Below are 18394 nucleotides of genomic sequence, written 5' to 3' on the forward strand. Positions count from 1 at the left end.
GCTACAATCAAAAAGGGACCCAAAATTGTAGTAAAATATTCCAGCTCAGTAATGGAGCAAGTCTAGAACCAAACATGGCCAACCACTGGTTTTGCAACATCCTCCCATCTAAAATAATGGAGTTAGGGACTAAAAAATAATGCTAAACAAAAGTAAATTATTTACCATAGTCAAAAATATAAATACATACATTTTAATGTTTAAAATATATTTAGAAAAAATAGTACATATTTTAGTCCAATTGTCAAATATTAGAATAATCTTTATTACATATGAAAATTAACATAAACATAAACTGTATCAAAATATAATGAAATCACTTTACAAAAATTCTATCCATCATTTTTAATCATTATGAATGCATAATAAGAAAATATATGTTTTATTTTAGGTGGGAAATTATTTTTTAATTAAAATTTCAGAAACGTAAATGTAATTTAATGTATTATGAGTACAATGACAATATAATTCAAAATTCAGTTAATAGTGCCACAGATTGTTGTATTTAGTTCTGTATTTTTTTTGTTTGGTACATATTTTTAATTTTTCCCTACACTTTACGATCGGGAGACTGTGCAATTAGGCTTGAGGGCCTGCATGGTAAAGTGTAGGGAATTAAAAAAGTTAATCAATCTAAGAAAATGTATTGAAAATAATGTATGATAAATATTAATGGGCATGTCATTTTTAAATAAATAAAGTAAATAAAAAAACGCTACAGCACTTTTCGATTAATTTTGAATTAAATCTCAATTAATGCAGAAAAAGTCAAAGAAAATGACATTATTTTTGTGAGGTTTAAATAATAAAAAATCCCACCTTAAGTTAAAAAAACTATTTTTTTATCATTCATTAATAATGATTAAAAGGTATGTGAAAATGTATTACACATAATCTATATATATATTTCATAATATGTGTTTAAAATTTATTTTGTTCATAACAACATTTTATTGCTTTAAGAAGTAGTGGCACACACATAGCATGCACATTGCAGTCCCACACAGGGGACTCCCAGGAGCCATTTACCAAATTCCCAGTATCCACTCGCTCCCTTCCCACCACTTTAGCTAATCCCCACCGTTCAAGCCATAATATACCTACCGATTCCCCTATATTCTGCAATGTTTTTTGGGTTTCCACGTGCTATATAGATTGGTTCTTCTAATTTTGCACATCAGTCCATACATGCCCTCCTTTCCATCAGTGGAGGAGTGTTGGAAGGTGGATTATTAGTAAGGGTCAGTATGCAACCACCACTAGCAATAAGGCCACCAACACAATATAAGGCTCCAACAAGGCCTCATTAAATTATTCCCTTGTTCAACTCTTAGTAGCTGGCAATGAGCAGGCAGGCTTAACATAGGAGACAGGTGTGTAAAGCATTTAAAAACTCCAATACATTAAATAAGCAAGTCACAACACACAAATAAAATCCAATACCAATTTATAAAAATAGGAAATATTGCTATATTTAAAATGGCACCAAAATGAATACAAATCTAATGTAGGAAACTGGAGACATGAATTGTTATAGAATAAACTCATTTTAGTGCTTGAAAACCAATAATGTCAAATTGGGACATCTGGTTGCACATGACTAGGACAAAGTTAAAGTTTGAGGCTCACAGCAATGGAGTCCTGGTTGCATACACTAAGCGGGAGGCCCTGGTCAAAATGTTACCTTCACTCTTAAAAACATGTCTGGAGGATGTTCACTCGATGTCGATCCGGCCTCTCCAGCAGTCCGGCTTTGCAGTGTCTTCCTGCAGTCCCCGGTCAACTCCTGGAAGTCTTGAGCTACGGAGCTCCAGTGGGAAGAACCTGATACAAGGCCAATTCATGGTGCGAGGTAGTCGGCTTGACTCTCTATATTTGGTCGTCACCTTATGGGGCTTTTTCCAAAAGTTGCTCCAAACTTCTCCAAACTTCGGAAATTCTTCCTGAATTTCTCCTGAGGGTTCAAAGTGTCCCAAACACAAATCCAAGGTTCCAGAGTCTCTGAGTTGCTCCTATGAAGTTGGAACTACAGTCCCCACAATGCACCAGGCCAAAACCATTAAAGTCCAGCTGAAGGTGGCCAGCTGTTTTCTTCTTGCTGGAGATGGTGCCGGTGGAGATCTTTTAACCTGTTGCTATCAGGGAGAACACGCCTCTTTTTTAAGCCAGACAAAATCCTTGGGGCTGTACTTCCCTACTGTGCAGCAGGAGCAGTCATTCAGAGTGCAGTCTTCTTGGTGAAGGCCAGGGTTCCAGCAGGGAAGCCCTTCCTCTTCTTGCAGTTTCAGGCAGCAGATTTGAGATGCTATGGCACTCTCACAAAATTATCAAATGTTCTAGGGTGACAAGTAGGGGGGGCACCCATGTCCAATGGGGCTTGGGGTGCCACCAAAAAACATGTCAGCTTCCTCCAAAGTATGGCATATTCTCCCACAAAGCACTGTACATTTAAAATTCAAGATGGAGAATGTCTCTCTTGGGGAGTAAGATCTGCTAAGCCAATCCATTGCTGTGACTCATTTCCCTTAATACTCCCCTTTCAAATCTCCATCAGATTACATTCCTGGACCTCCCATCTGGCATGGGGCTACAGAAAGAGGGGGTAGGCCTGGCTGGCATTCCTTACTGTCCTACTCTCTTTGAACATCAGTTAGTTTACCCAGCCCCCATACTGGCCTGTTCTCGGCACCAGATAACCTCTGTCTCTATGCAGGCCACTGATCACCTCATCAAAGCTGTTTGGCTTGGCCTGGCAAGGCTGGCCAATCAGGAGAGGCTGCTAGAAGTCTGGATGTTGGCCCATAGAAAAGAAAGTTCTGAGTTATTTTCTGTGCATTCAAGAGTGGCAAGTTGTTGGATTTATCATTATCAATCTTTTAAGTCCTTGAAATGTTATTTTAGCTCACCCCTGTCAATAGTTATACTTTATTAAAGTATTTCCATGTTAGCCTATGGAGCTCAAATACTACATTGGGGAAAATGAAATTGGCAGTTTTTCCCCTCACCAGGGCATTTAAAACACCTTTTAAAATGTCACTGCTTATTTTTACATGGCACTCTAATATGGGAACACCTAGGGTAGACCTTAGGGTTGACATATGTAAAGAAAAGGTAGTTTCATACTTTGGACGGACCTTTAAATACAAAGTCGCATTTGCATACAATTTCAATTTAAAAGCAGCCTGCAAAGCAGGGCTCAGTTTTAAAATGACAACAGGCAACACAGCAATGCACACTTAAGTGCATGAAATCTACTGCGTCTCTAAATCTACATGCTCTACCATATACTAGGGGCTTACAGGTAAGATGTCAGTGCCAATTGTAATCACACCTAATTACCAAATATCTTTTTTAATCAGAGCACTGGAACTGGGCCTGGTTAGCAGGACCAAGGGCATAGTCAGAGTCAGTTACCAGCAGTATCAGTCAAAAAATAGATGTGATCAGGGAAAAAGGATGACTTTCCCACAAAGAGTACCTGGTGCTTTCCACTGTTTCACAATGGCATTCATTTTTAATGCAAAAAAGTTATTAAAATATTTTTTAAGTAAATTAAAAATATGTACCATTGTTATATATTTTTTTACTAGTAACTTACTGTAGTGATCAAGTCCACGCAGGTTCGTTTTAGGATCGTCGCCAAAAATTGTAATGATAAAGTCCACGTAGGTAGGTGTGGTATAGAGAGGTTAAATCAGGATAGTTACAAGTTCACAAGAAGACTGAATCAGAAACAGATCAAGTCCCAATAGGGACCCCACCAGGAGCAGCCAGCATGCTGCTCAGCCCAGCCAACTGTGTGTATTTGACTCCCAACATTCCATTTGATATCATTACAGCAAGGTTCCATTGGCAGTACAAGAATAACATTAGAGTCAAGATACAACATATCCCCCTTTCTTCTATATATAAAAAAACACAGAGAGAACAAGATAGAAGAACGAGGATGAGGAGAAACAAAGGAAACAGAGGAAATAAGAAATATGAAACCATTGAAAGAAAAGAACAAGAGAAAAGGATGAGAGAAGCAAAGAAGAGAGGCAACCCAAGACACAAGACATAAGAACCATCCTCCCTTCTGTACACAAAAGCAAAGAAACAAAAAAACATCATCAGAGAAGAGGAGAAAAGGAACCACAAACAACTGCCCCAAAACATATCCACTGGCCAGAACAGGAATGTAAGAAGGCAGGAATGAACCAACAAAACTCCGGACTATAGGATGTGGAAAACACAGAGAAAGAAAACCCGGCAGGAAAGCTCAGAATCCACACGAGGCACCAGGAGAAAACATCACAAAAGGAACAGAAATGACGAAAGAAAACAAGGAAGATGAGGAAAAGTAAAAGGATAATCCTCACCCAAGTCAAACACCATCATCAATACATAATAGCAAAATATAATATAAAGACAACAGTGTATATTAATAATAGAAAGTTTAATAAAATGAGTACATAGCTCTATGTGAGGTTCGGGAGGACTATAACCCCAAAAGCAAACCCTTAAAAGACAAGGAATAAAAGCAGTAACAGATGGAACTAAGACCCTTAGAAACCATAGTCCTTGTAATTTTGACATTGGGAAAACTAAGAGAGGTTGAGCGATGTCAACAAACAGATATATGGGTAGGAACCCATATAATAATGCAAAAAGGACTGAAACCCTCGCATAGCTCTTAGGAGGAAGACAGAACATAGTTGGGCACATGTGAGACGTGTACAAATATACAATGAACAGATGGGAGTAATACCCCCAAAACGAAGAGAGGTTGAGCAATGTCAACAAACAGATATGGGTAGGAACCCATATACTGACGCGAAAGGGACTGACACCCTCAGATAGATCCCAGGAGGAAGACAGAACATAGTTGTGCACATGTGAGACGTGTACAAATGTCCAATGAACAGATGGGATTAAGACCCACTGCGATTCCCGTGTAGGGAAACTAAAAGCATGCATGAGACAGTAAGGAAACAATGAACTCTTCACGGCATGTACCATTATAGCGTGTGCCTACATGGTGTATACCTAGGGACCATGAACAAATCTGAAAAGAAAATAGAAAACATGTATGATCCCGTGAAGTAAATTAAGAGATGTACTAATCAGTACAAATACCACTGAGCGACTACTCACCCGGGCTAGAAAGAAACAAATACACTTGCGTAGTGGAACGAAATGTAACGATGCCTGGCAGTAAAACACAAGCTGATAGAAGTAAACCACACATGCAAGTACAAGTTAGAAAAAGCAAAATCCCCTGACATACGCACTAGAAAAGCGCACAAACACTGTAATTGCAAACACTGTAGATGGGAAATTAGAGCTTTAGACTGTAAATTAAAACAGCATAAGCACAAACACATGGTAAACAAATTTTACAGAGGCATAATTTCAGGTAGAATGTAAAATGAAGCGTCAGTTGAAGTCCCCAACTGCGCTCAGGCTTACGCTTCCGAAAGTTCTTCAATTGTGCTCCAGCGCTTCTGACGACGACATGGAGGTTGTAATAAAAGTACATAAACTAGAACTTGAACACAAAGGAAGCAAGAGAAGAGACGTTACGTAGAACATGACGGTGCTCCTGTCAACTGGCACCCTTCGAATAACTTTATTGAAAAAGTCATACTTGACATGTGCGTGGTTGGCAAAGCAAGACGCGGTTGGCAAGAAAACAATATTGAGCAGTAGACACAACGAGGCTCGCTCCGTGTTGCCAAACAAAAAATGGTGGCACGCAAGAGATGACATGCCGACTGGCTAACGGTTGCAGACGTGCTCCAACAGGTTTATAAGCAGCTCAAACACCACGTAGATGGGGAGGCAAGGCACAGAGGAGCCATGAGGACGTCATAAAGGTGCCGCGAGGAATGCAGAGTCATTAAGGAGCAACAGAGCCACTGCAGGTACGGAGGGTGGGTGCGTTGGAGGGCTTGTGCGATTTTTGAAAAGCAGTGATTCAACTGCCAAGTCACAGAGCCAACCCCCTGAAGCATTAAAAAAAAAAAAAAAAACACCCCTAATCACGAGTTAAGGCAGAGTCTGAGTCTCAGTCGCACCAAACAAGTACACCGGCTCACCAAAATGCCACTCCAACTGGCAGACTAGACTTGTTCACGGTGACATTGTTTAAACCAGAGACTGTAACTCATGTACAGCTGTAGAGTAGACTTGTAGACAGGTCCCCTCGAAAGTACAAGTACGTGGAATAACTCAGTCCACTAGAAGGTGCATCAGCTATAGAAAGCGCAGAAATGTAGAACAGTGCAGGACACTTTGAGTGGGACTGGCATCGAAATAGTCTCCTTCAGAGCTTGGCTGGCGCCCACATGAAAAAGCGCATTTCTTCACCAGACAGTAGACATTGATGTGTGGCACTGTAGACAGTAATACAGGTTAACCCTGACTGAACACGTAGACTCTGGAGCGTAGACGCCCAAGATTGGATGGGCAGCTCCTGAAGTAGTACTTCACCAGACGCACAAGAAACATCCGGCAAACTGCTGAGGGCGACCAATGTACAGGTCACTGGTGGGGTCTGGGATGCCAGTTGCTTTAGCTTAACTTGAGTTGATCTGTACCTTAATGTTGCTTGAGCTTTGATGAGGTGACAGACACAGGTTCGTATCAGGATTGTCGACAAAAATTGTAGTGATCAAGTCCACGCAGGTAGGTGTGGTTTAGAGAGATTTAATCGGGATAGTTACAAGTTCACAAGAAGACTGAATCAGGACAAGATCAAGTCCCAATAAGGCCCCTACCAGGAGCAGCCAGCATGCTGCTCAGCCCAGCCCAGCCAACTGTGTGTATTTGACTCCCAACATTCCATTTTATGTAATCACAGCAAGATTCCATTGGCAGTGCAAGAATAACATTAGAGTCAAGATACAACACTTACATTTGTAAGCTAGGCTCCAACCCCCTTTTAAGGTAGTAGAGGCATGTAAGTTACATCTTTTAGTACGTTTATACTCAGATTTTCTGAATAGGCAAAGGTAATAAAGTTACTCAAAATTTAAGAGTAAATTTACTCACAAGCGTAAGTTATCTTTGTGAATTGCCCTGTATGGGCTTAATTCATAAATTATTTACTTTGGGTTTCTCCTGGAGTACTCCTTACAAAGGTATTACTAAGTATTACAGGAGTAAGTCATGTCTACTTACATCAAAATATTTGTGAATCAAATTCTACATGTTCTATAAAACATCCCAAAGGGAAAGGTAAAGTTTTTATTTATGTTCATATGTGTGAGTTCAAATCTACTTTGGAATAGGGGTGTACATAATGAAAGGCATAAGCGATGCACACATTTAAACCAAAAAAGCTCAGCTTCCTTGCTCACCTCTGTAACATTCATGACTTTGATTGCAGCCAATTGTCCAGTCTTCACATGACGACCCTGTAAAATGAACAATATGTAAGCAAAGGCATTGCACTTGAACTATTGAAGTAACATATGAAATGGAAAATTTTCTCAATACTACAATAGCCTATGAAGGCCAATGCTGTTCTAATCTAGAATCCGTATTATTTATGCTTAGAGCCAGTTCAATGATTTGACAAGCTGGTTATGTAGAATGTGCCTCAGACTCAGAGCTGTAACGTTTATGTTATTCCCTAAGGTTTGCATATCCTAAGAAGATAAAGGTTTTGTGAATCTCCACTACAGTCATTGAAAGAATGATTGAACTCGATTTTAAGGCACTTGGAAATGGAACATTTTTCGGACATATGATGTGGATCTACTGTCTCAACTACGGAACCGGTTTGGGTTGGTTTTCTTTCAAGTGCTATTTTCTGACTGTTTCTCAGGCAGGTCCTTTGTGCAAGGTTTGGTTCTCACAGGAGGTAGCAATGATACTGGCTCTAAGCAGGAGTGTCCAAAACAAGGCCACAGTGAAATGTGAACTCTATACACCTTCCGATCAGAAGTCTTTGTAAAGCTGTTATCGGAGAGAGAGTAATGGGCAGATTCTGTGTAGGAACATTTTCAGTATAAATAAAAGAAACTGCATTTATATCCCTCACACTTACCATCTACCAAATGGAAATTCTCACAAAAACCTAATTAGGAGTGTGGGTTAAATAACACGGGGGCAATTCCTCATGAAGAAAGACGTCGTTTATTCCTAGGAGGCAGTGCAGATACCCAACCGGCACGGCCAGGCAAACTGACAATTACCAACTGTCATTGCATAGAACATAGAGCACGAGGGCATAGAACACAAGCGATGTCACATGCCATGAGCCCGGCAGCCGGAGGTAAGCTGCCCCTGAGAATCATAAAACATAACACACCTCTTTTCCTTACACAGAAATGGTTAAACTTAACATTAAATAACCTAATTATGTTTAACATGCAACATCATACAGCGAAATAATGCAATCCACCCCATGTCACAACGACAAGAAGTACAAAAACAATATGTTTAAAAGAAAATGAAAAAGAGAAAAAAAAAACTATGAACAAAAACAAAGCAGAAAGGTGAAACACAAAATACAGGCAACGATGAGGAGCCAACAAGAGTACAACACACATGATGCTGTACACCATATTATACCCCACTCCTTTCCTTGATAATCTAATCACATATATAAGACCTGCTGACACTGTTCTTTCCCTTGAAACCCCTTCCCTGACCATTTTCATGACACCAGCAAGGATATTATCTTTGCACATTCCTTCCACCCAATCCTCTCTGGTGATGGCCTTGCCCAAATCCTCAGTGAGATCGTCCAGACAAGCCACCACTTCTTCAGTAATTAAATTAAATGATGGGACTTTGGTGTCAGGTAGCCTAGACAGGCAATCCACCACACTGTTACGCCATCCAGGTCCATGTTCCACCTTACACATGAAATCCTGTATCCTAACCGCCAGACGTGCAAGTCTACCAAAACAGTTTTTTTTGCCATCAGAACCCATAACTTTTATGAGAGGTTTATGGTCGGTTCGTAAAGTAAAGACAATACCCCATAAAACACTCAAAAATGTTTAGTGGCCCAAGCAGACGCTAATGCATCACGTTCCATAACTGAGTAATTTCTCTCAGTCTCAGTCAATGAACGTGAGGCAAAGGCTACAATTCTTTCTTGTCCAGCATGTGTCTGTGCTAAAACTGCACCAAGGCCCACAGAGCTGGCATCCACCGTCAAAATAGTGGGTAAGCCTGGGGTAAAAGGTGCTAAAATGGCGGCGTGTGCCATGTTCTCTTTGGTAAAATGAAAAGCCTTATGTTGCTCTCCGCCCAATGTAACCTTCTTTCCTTCCCTCAGTAACTCTCTTAAGGGTTCCACCTTGTGTGCGAGATCTTGAACACATTTGGCATAGTATTCAACCATACCCATGAATGACCTCAATTTGTCCCTGTCATCAGGTACTTTTACATTGACACTAACCAGATCATGCTTAGGATGGATGCCTTCTTTTGTGATGTGATACCCCAAATAATCAACTTCTTCAACAGCAAAACCACATTTATCCTTCCGCAATGTCAAACCACCACCACTCAAACGAGACAGTAATTGTTCCAAGATGGTGTTATGATCTTTGACATTTTGCCCATATATCATAATGTCGTCTTGAAAAAATACTACTTAATCAATACCCGTTAATATTTCCGTTATGATATGTTGAAATGCGCTAGCTGCTGAACACAGACCAAAAGGAAGGATCCTCAAGTCCACACAAAAAAACGAAGCGAGCCATCTTGTTTTTGAGTTATAACCACTGGAGACAACTATTCAGCTGCCTCCACAGTTTCAATAATCTTCGCATCCAGCATCTGCTTGATTATATCTTTGACTTGGGCTCTGGCAGCCATGGGAACTCTTCTGGCAACATGTTTGATAGGTACAGAGTCCTTCCTCAGTCTTATTTTATATAGGAACCCAACAGCTTCCCCCAGTACAGTGTCAAATACTTCGCATGGAGTTGTAAAATACTTTGTACACCGGTGTCATCTATACTCATAACCTGTTGTTCTGCCCTTGGGTCCACCCTGATGTTGAGATCATACTGGTGAACCCATCCTAATAAAGCAGGACCTTCTGGAACAACATAGATCTTTCCTTTTGTCAGCCTTTCAGCACATCCAATTTCCACTTCAATGTAGCCCAGAGCACCAATGCTAGCTCCTTGATATCCCTTCAAGATCACCTCCGATGGAATTAATTTAACACCTTTCCATACAGAATCACACAACGATTTTGGAACAATGGTATATAGTGAACCAGTATCCACCATTAAGGACACTGTCTCCCCATTGATACTAAAATCAGCTTTGGGGCAAATCCTGCTCCTACCCAAATCAGGAGAGGAATTCTCTTCTCCCTTGACTTACATCACCGTGACATTATCATCTTCCTCCTCCACCACGCTATCTTATTTCCTGCAGCCTTGCACACTTTTTCCCACACTTATGACACTCCTTGCCTAGTGCAAAACAATTATGCGAGTCGGCCAAGTGGAATGTACTACCACACCTATGACATGTACAATTAAACCCTTTTTGCAAAGGAGGCACGGTGCTCTTGCCGGTGTTTGGTTTACCACTGGTAATTCTCCCCTAGTAGGCTTGCTGTGCACCACATTCACCACCTCAAAATTACTTTGCAGAGTGGCTACCTCCAATCCTTTATCTTGTTGAATGGTCTTCATCTCCCTCATACATGTATCTGACTCTTCTACAACTTTTGCAATCGTAATGGCTTCTTTTAGAGTGGATTACTAGCCGCCCACAACTTCTCTTGAGCTTTCTTGCTGTAGCATTGGACAATTAATTGATCTCTAATCATGTCATCTTGAATAGGACTAAATTGACACTTGGTGGATAACAACCACAACCTTGACACAAATTCATCAATAGATTCATTAACCTTTTATGGTTGGGTGTAGAATCTGTGTCTGCGCATGACAATGTTTTCTTGCTTTGCAAATCTAGTACATAACCTAATGATGGCATCTTTGTAAACATCTTCTATCTCCTCCCCTGTAGCTGGGCGATATTTAAAACTATGTTTCCCCTCTTTTCCTAACGCACATAGCAATAAAGCTTTTTTCCATACAGCTTAAAATGTTGTACTATCTAACGCCACCAAGTTTTCAAGACAATCACACCAATCTTCCCATTGCGTGGATGGTTCCCCAGCTGACATGAGAAATGGTGGTGGTGCAGTGATAGTATTTGCAATATTCATGGTGGAAGCATAATGAGCACACTGAAATTTCACCAGTGACAGGTAAAACACCTTCAACAGTAAAGGAATTGTTAAGTAACAGACTATTTACGCAACCACAGCAGGAAATGCAAATTAACTTATAGACATTGTTATATGCGTGTCAAAGAGGTTTAAATTTAGGTACGTTTCTAATGACAGAAGGTGTACATGTCACCGTTAATACACACCATTAAATAACTGTGCTTGTCACCCCCAAACGCAAAGTTAATTTTACTGGACGCAGAACAGCAAGGTGTGCGTGTCACTGTGATTTCAATTCAGCTAGATCTTTAATAACAATAGATGTGCATTTTAACGTTGACACACACAATTAAAAGGTGTGCGTGTCACCATTAGGATAAAATGGTGGTACTTAAAGGTTGAAGTGACACACTGTTACCCCTTTAAATTTGGAAATACGGTATGCGTGTCACCGCCGCAGTAAACTCTGAATCACACGCTGTTGCTCTTTACAAACTAGGGAATACGGTGTGCGTGTCACCACTGCAATTAACTTTAAATGACCCCGTTCACTTTAAGCTGCAGCCGTGCTGATAACACGCCGTTGCCCCCTTAAATTACACTGGAATAGGTGTGTGTGTCACCGCTGATATCAATCAAGGTTGTACCGCCCCTTAGACAGCCTCCAATTAATACGCTGTGAGGCGTAATCAAGGTTGTACCGCCTCTTAGTCAGCCTCCAATTAATACGCTGCTGAGGCGAAATCGAGGTTGTACCGCATCTTTGTCAGCCTCCAATTAATACATTTAGAGGAGTTGTTCACCTGCCCACTCCTCTCCGGACTGCAATCACAGAGAGTGGAAGACGTGCAGGCAAACCAGCATATCCTTGTCGCAGGTAAGTGGATAGATCTTTGAAAGTATCCACACGGCGGTAGGGCAATACAGCCCACAAATGTAACAAAGTCAACATACCTCAGCCGGCATAGTTTAGTAAGTTACCACAAGTGGTAATAATGCTTGAACACTTCCATGGTTTTCACGATGAAAGACACAACGTGTATCACAGCACTGTGCAGGTTAGTTGGGGTAGTCTGCTTTGGTGCCTCTCGTCACAGCCCTGCACCGTTCCTCACAAATCGTTGCCAAATTGTGATATATAAGGGGCAATTCCGCATGAACAAAGACATAGTTAATTCCTAGGAGGCAGCGCAGACACCCAACCGGCACGGCCAGGCAAACCGCCAACTGTCAACTGTTGTTACATTCACGAGGGCATGGAACACACGCGATGTCACATACCACGAGCCCAGCAGCCGGAGGCAAGCTGCCCCTGAGAATCATAAAACATCACAGAGTGCTTAGCTAACAAGTTCCTCACTGAATTTCTAAGGGCAGCCTTGTCTCCTTTCTCCTCCACTTCAGTGTCTGGGTCTCCACCCTCCACTTCATCCACCATCCACAGAAATGCTGTAACTACACTTTTGCTGTCTGGGGAAGTTGTATCCATTGTCCATAGTCCTATACCCGCCATGAGGTCATCCTTTGTGCACCCTGACCGGTCACAGAACAGGTTCTGCACATCTCAATACCAGGGAAAGGCCTAGGACTCTGTGTATGCTGTAGATTAGCATGAAGCGAGAGCCAATAAAAAAGTCAGGATACCAGTTTCTTGAGAAGTTGGGCATGCAGGGCAGGGGTGCATGCCAGTTTACCATGCATGGCACATTCTAGTCCCAACACATAGGGTCTTACTACGATGTTGGGCGGACTTACGGCCACCTGACACCATTGCGGAAATGGGACTGAATGACATCTGGGCGGCGATCCCAACCGCCTAATTATGATGCGCTGGCACATGGTGTGGTTTCATACTCACAATTCCCCATAGGAGCATGTGCTAAGGCCGTAAACCGGCCATAGCACGAGCTCCCATAGGGAAATGGGAGGCTGTGTTCATCCCTGCACCATGTGCAAGGCACCCACACGGTGCAGGTAACAGTGCCCATCAGCCCTCAACGGGAGGCCGCAAACAGATGGAGGCCCTGCTAGGGGCCCCCTAAACTCCCTCTCCTGGAAACCAAGCATCGTAATCCGGATGGGGTAAAACGCCGTCCATATGGATTACGGGCCGGCTCCGAATGACAGGCTGGTTTCACTTTAAACAGCCTAAATTGTAATTAGGCGGTCTGAAGTGAAACCAACATTCTCGTAATCGGCCCCCTAAGCATTCAGGCCAACTTCAAACTATTTTGAAGTGTTGCAGTGCCTATGGAGCCTCTGTAACAGGCACTAGCGTGTAAAAAGGCCTGCTGGCATGCACTGTGCCCTAGCCTGCATGAGTGCTAGGTTTCTGCATTTGTGTTCATGATGCCTGGATAGCTCTACCACTTGTCACCACCACACAGTCTGAAAGACCATCACTTGTCATATGTGAGATTAATATTTTCAGAGGTGTCAACGTGTTACAGTACTAAGGGGCTGTATGTGACAGGCACTTGAGTTGTCTACAGTACTAGAGGGTTTGAAACATGCTCCTATCTGTCTCCACATCTGGTGTGTTGGATGGCAAATTAGCTGCTTCAGAAGGGTCACGTATCTAATGTAATGGAAGATGCACTTTGTCTGGCTTGCTGAGGACGTGCAAATTATTTTCTTGGGCTCACAGTGTGGCATGATGGAATGTTCACGATCTTCTCCTATGGCTCCCAGCAGCTGGAGTGCAGGAGTGTGTACGGCACTGTTTACAGGATCACACAGTCTGGCTAAGTGGGGAATTGGAATTTGTATCCAGGTGTACTGGTTAGATATAGTGCACTTATGTTTCTCTTTTTTTCTCACTGTCACCAGCGAATGTGAATACTTTATGTGTAATTATTTCCTGACCTAAATTAGTTCCCAAAGGCCTGAATTACAAACAGCAGTTGGGAAATAGTGGGTACAAATTATGCAGGAACTTTTACGACCTGCCATTATGCGATGTGCTGTGTGACCTATGAACCAATAGGCCACATGGCAAAATGCCCATTTTCTGGGGGTCACAAAACGATCTTCCTAAACAATGCTAATTAGGCAGGTCGGTATTTGCGACCCCCCCCTGCAATTGTCCACGAATGCAGCACAACTGGGTTTGAGTTCCCAGGCGGAAACGGGAAGTCCTCCTGCGGTGTGTTCTTTAAAAATTTTAGTAAATAAATAATGCAGAAATAAAATAAGGCATTGTGTGAGCTGAAGTTATAAAGCTCAATGTGTCAGACGTTCTTTGACCTGAGGAGCTCGCACTCCATCCTGTGGCGGGGAAAGAAGCGCATTTTCATGTGCAAGGGAGCCAGTGTCCAAGTGGGGTGACAGGCTCCCCTCCCAACTTAAAGATTCCTTGAGGGATTTCAGTGAAGCCCCTTCTATGAAATCCCTCAAGGGTGGGTAATTTTAAGATGATGTGGGAGGAAAGAGGGAGCCAGCGAATGCTTTAGCATCTATAAAGAAAATGACAGCTAAGAAGCCACATTAAGCCCCTCTGTAATTATCTTTTTATCCAAATGATTTGAGCACAGTGCTCAAGGCTGGCCCGGCGCCAATGGTGGGCAGCTAATCATTGGCAGCTGTTGCTAAGGACGTGAAGCTATTCTTTAGGTCAACAAGGCAGGGAATATGTTTCGAAATTCTCCAGTTTCAGCTAACTTTCATCGACTGCCTCAAACTAAAAGCACAACTCCAATTCTTATGCTTCTAAAAGAGAGAGTATATGTGTTTTTCCCAGTCCTGTTTCCACCCTACAACTTTTGAGGTTTTCATATACATTTTTCAATCTGAGTGTCTAGATGTAAGTGTGTGTGAAGACTTGATGACAGCATAAGCTGTCAGCGGGCCAGGAGGCTCCCGGGAGGCCCTGTGCTCTCTGACATACATTTATCTGCCTGTCTCGATCTCTCTTGACACAGAGTCACAGCTCAGGGGCTCCCTTTCAATGCCACACCGTCCCTTGCTGTGGGCATTTTTGTTAACACATGTTCACAGTGTTGACTGACTTGACGGTAGAACCAGGACCCTAGACTTCCGTTCTGACTACCTGATATAACCCCGAAGTTTGATTTATCGAGTTTTTTATAGCGCCAACTTGATCTGAGGGTATTAGAGTGCTTTAAAAAGGGTTGGCTTAGCAGCAATTACACGAGTAACATTTGTATTAAAAATAAATACATAGTGTCAATAAGTAAAACAAAATATACAGAAGACATCAGAAACTGTTGACGAAACAGGTTTGAGGTAGATACAGTAAATAAACGTATAGAGCGCTTTGCAGAGTTATTACACAAGCCAGTGCATGGATTACATGACATAATGACAATATATAAAGGAAGGTTTGGGATGAGCAGTAGTATAGATGGAGGGAATTTGAGGTAGATAAAGAATAAAGATATGTACATACATATATACGTAATATATATACATAAATATAGAAGGAGGCCTTTGGGGTAGATGCAGTATAAGACACATATATTGTTTTACAGAGTTAGCACAGTTATGTAGCTCATTGAAATATAAAGAAAGATTTACGGTGAACAGTAGTATAGATGGACTATAATTTAGGTAGATGCGGTATACATATAAATATATATATGTATATTTATATGTATATATATATATATAATCACCTTTCCACTTCCTCGATTTAGCCGAGACACTGTTGCAGCGGTGCACGCCAGGGTCCGAGGCCGCCCTGGTTGGATTTGCTGATCACTATGCACAGAACTGTACACGTACACTCATTCCGCCAAAATGAAGCACGGATTCAAAAGTGCTTGGGCATGATTTTTATTTTTGGTGCCAAGCCGGAATAAAAAAACAACGCGTTTCGGCGTCAACACAACTTGATCATCAGTGATGTCATCAGTGATGTCACTGACCATGTCATGAATGATGTAATATGTGACGTCATTAGCAGTGTATTGCAGGGGCGCGAGTGATAGTTAGCTGAACAAACTATAACGGGGGAATTTCTCTGGTTATGTACGAGTTAAATGTCCAACTAACTATAACGTGCCTGTAACCATGGTTTTTTCAGTGAATTTCAAAGGTTTTTTAAATGCTAATTTCGAATTATAATGTTCATTAAACCTATGTTTTTTTCAGTAATTTTGATTTTTGTTTGTTATATTTTGTAACTTTAATAGCTAAAAAATAGTTTTTGTAATTTTTTGTTTGTTTGTTCTTAAAATAATATGTCTTCTGTTTTCTTAAATATTAATATATTTTTTTTGGGGGGGGGAGAAAAAAGTGGAGCTATCTCGGTGGGTGTGCGGATTAAACCGCCATATTGGTAAAGTCGTGAATGATGCGCTTTTCAGCCAGCCCACTCCGCTTATGCTTACAGGGAGGGAACTACAACGCTTCATGTACCAGGTCTTCCCTGTAGTGATCTCCTGATCACAGGTCTAGTTGTCAGAATGCCACAGTCACTCCCTCACAGCTGCTTTACACCCACACCATTCCCATGCAGCAGAGGCATCACAGGACACGTGAGCCTACCAATAAAAAGGGCCCAGTGCACGTGCTCGACGCCATTTCCACTCTCTATCTGGGTGGATCCGTGTGCTTATTATGTTGGTGGCATCCGAGGCAGTTTGACCGACAGGGGCCTCCCGCAACGTAGCGATGACTTGAGGTGCACAGAGTTGATGGCAGCCGAACCACTATGCTGGACACTGGCCTCCTGCCACGTGACGATAACTTGAGGTGCACAGAGTTGGTGGCAGCCGAGGCATTTTGGCCGACACGAGCCTCCCACCACTTGGCGATGACTTGAGCTGCACTGAGTTAGTGCCACCAGAGCTGAGCGGTGTACTACTTTGTACTTGTGTTCCAGTACAGGAAGTGGTTTTGTATGACGTGTGCAATGCTTTGAAGGTGCAAGATGATAGGTAACCTTAACGCAGAAAGCCACTAACTTGATGACTTGATGAAGTTGTATTTGCGAGGTACAAAGTGTAAAAAACCGTGATAAGTTGACTAGAGATGGCTCTGAAGCAACATTGAGGTCAGGTGATTCACAGCTGGTAAACAAGTCCAAGTGTTCATCCACCTGCCTCTTTGGTCAACTTCAACCTGCTACATAACAAAAATATGCCACCATGGTCATTCCTTTCGGTTACTGTTATTCCAGCATTCTTGCCAAAACAATGGCCAATATAACACATAAATGGCCCTTCACCAAGGTGATATAAGCTGATGAAGAAGGATACGTGATTTTGGGGTCGCTTCAATTGAAACTGTAAAGGGGTGTCGCTTGGGGAAGCAAAATCAGCAACCAAGCATTGTATATGTACACTGAAATCACGAGCTTCATTGTAACACTCTACAAGTATGAATGTGCTTCACATTAGCTTGATGACTAGATCAATTGAGAACTGTAAAACTATGTCTTGCTGAAATCTAAAAGGAGTTTTAGGATGTGATGCTTGGTTTGGGCTGTCTATCTATCAGTAAAGCCTAACTCTACCTAAATGAGTATACACTGTCCCATCATTTTAAATCACTTTAAATAAAATCCTTTCTACCTTGAATATCTTGTGATTACTTTTTGACATTGATCATTCCCTGTCCAATATTGACTTTCCCAACTAGATATTATTGCCACTCTCTCCCTTGGACCATACTTGCAAAAGTTTTACTACACATTTCCAAACTGGTTCTGGTATGCTTTAAATTTCGAACTTGAAATTAATCAAAATGCTGTTTACACGTTTGTTATTTCCTGTCTTGATGGTGGTAATGATCTCCCTTTTGATCAACTGCATTCCACTCTTGGTACATTGAAAGGCCTCTTTCACCACACTTCATGTCTGGTGCACTGTATTTAATATTTATTTTGAAGTTTCTTTTAATGTTAGTATGGCGTGTGGCAGGGTGATGGGAAATGTAGAGCAAATTGTGAGATGGGTGCCTAGGATGCAGACTTCTCCACAGGCTTAATGGATGATGAACAGTTTTGTTGGAGTCTTTAGCTATGCATTTAGATTAACACAAGTTTCCTCAACACATATGATTGTACCCGAGGCATAGCTAAACCTGAACAGCCACAGCGGGACACGGATGTTCCTGCACAGGATGTCCGGTGGTTGGGACGTCTTGTTCTAGTAAAAGGGAAAGGAGCAATTGGCACTGCCTACAACCCCTCCTCATCAGGGATAATCTTGGTGAGTGTACCGCCAG

General features: G+C 41.8%; 1 protein-coding gene across 1 annotated transcript in view; it reads right to left on the reverse strand.

Annotated features, from left to right (window-relative positions):
* NRK (Nik related kinase) overlaps window positions 1-18394 on the reverse strand; it is a 1057838-nt gene that overhangs the window by 665358 nt on the left and 374086 nt on the right. Inside the window, exon 3 of the mRNA XM_085608036.1 lies at window positions 7344-7400. Coding sequence (XP_085464162.1) covers window positions 7344-7400 — 57 coding nt within the window. The remainder of the gene's footprint in view (window positions 1-7343; window positions 7401-18394) is intronic.

The sequence above is a fragment of the Triturus cristatus genome, chromosome 5_2 (genome assembly GCF_964204655.1).
Source record: "Triturus cristatus chromosome 5_2, aTriCri1.1, whole genome shotgun sequence".
Taxonomy (NCBI): Eukaryota; Metazoa; Chordata; class Amphibia; order Caudata; family Salamandridae; genus Triturus; species Triturus cristatus.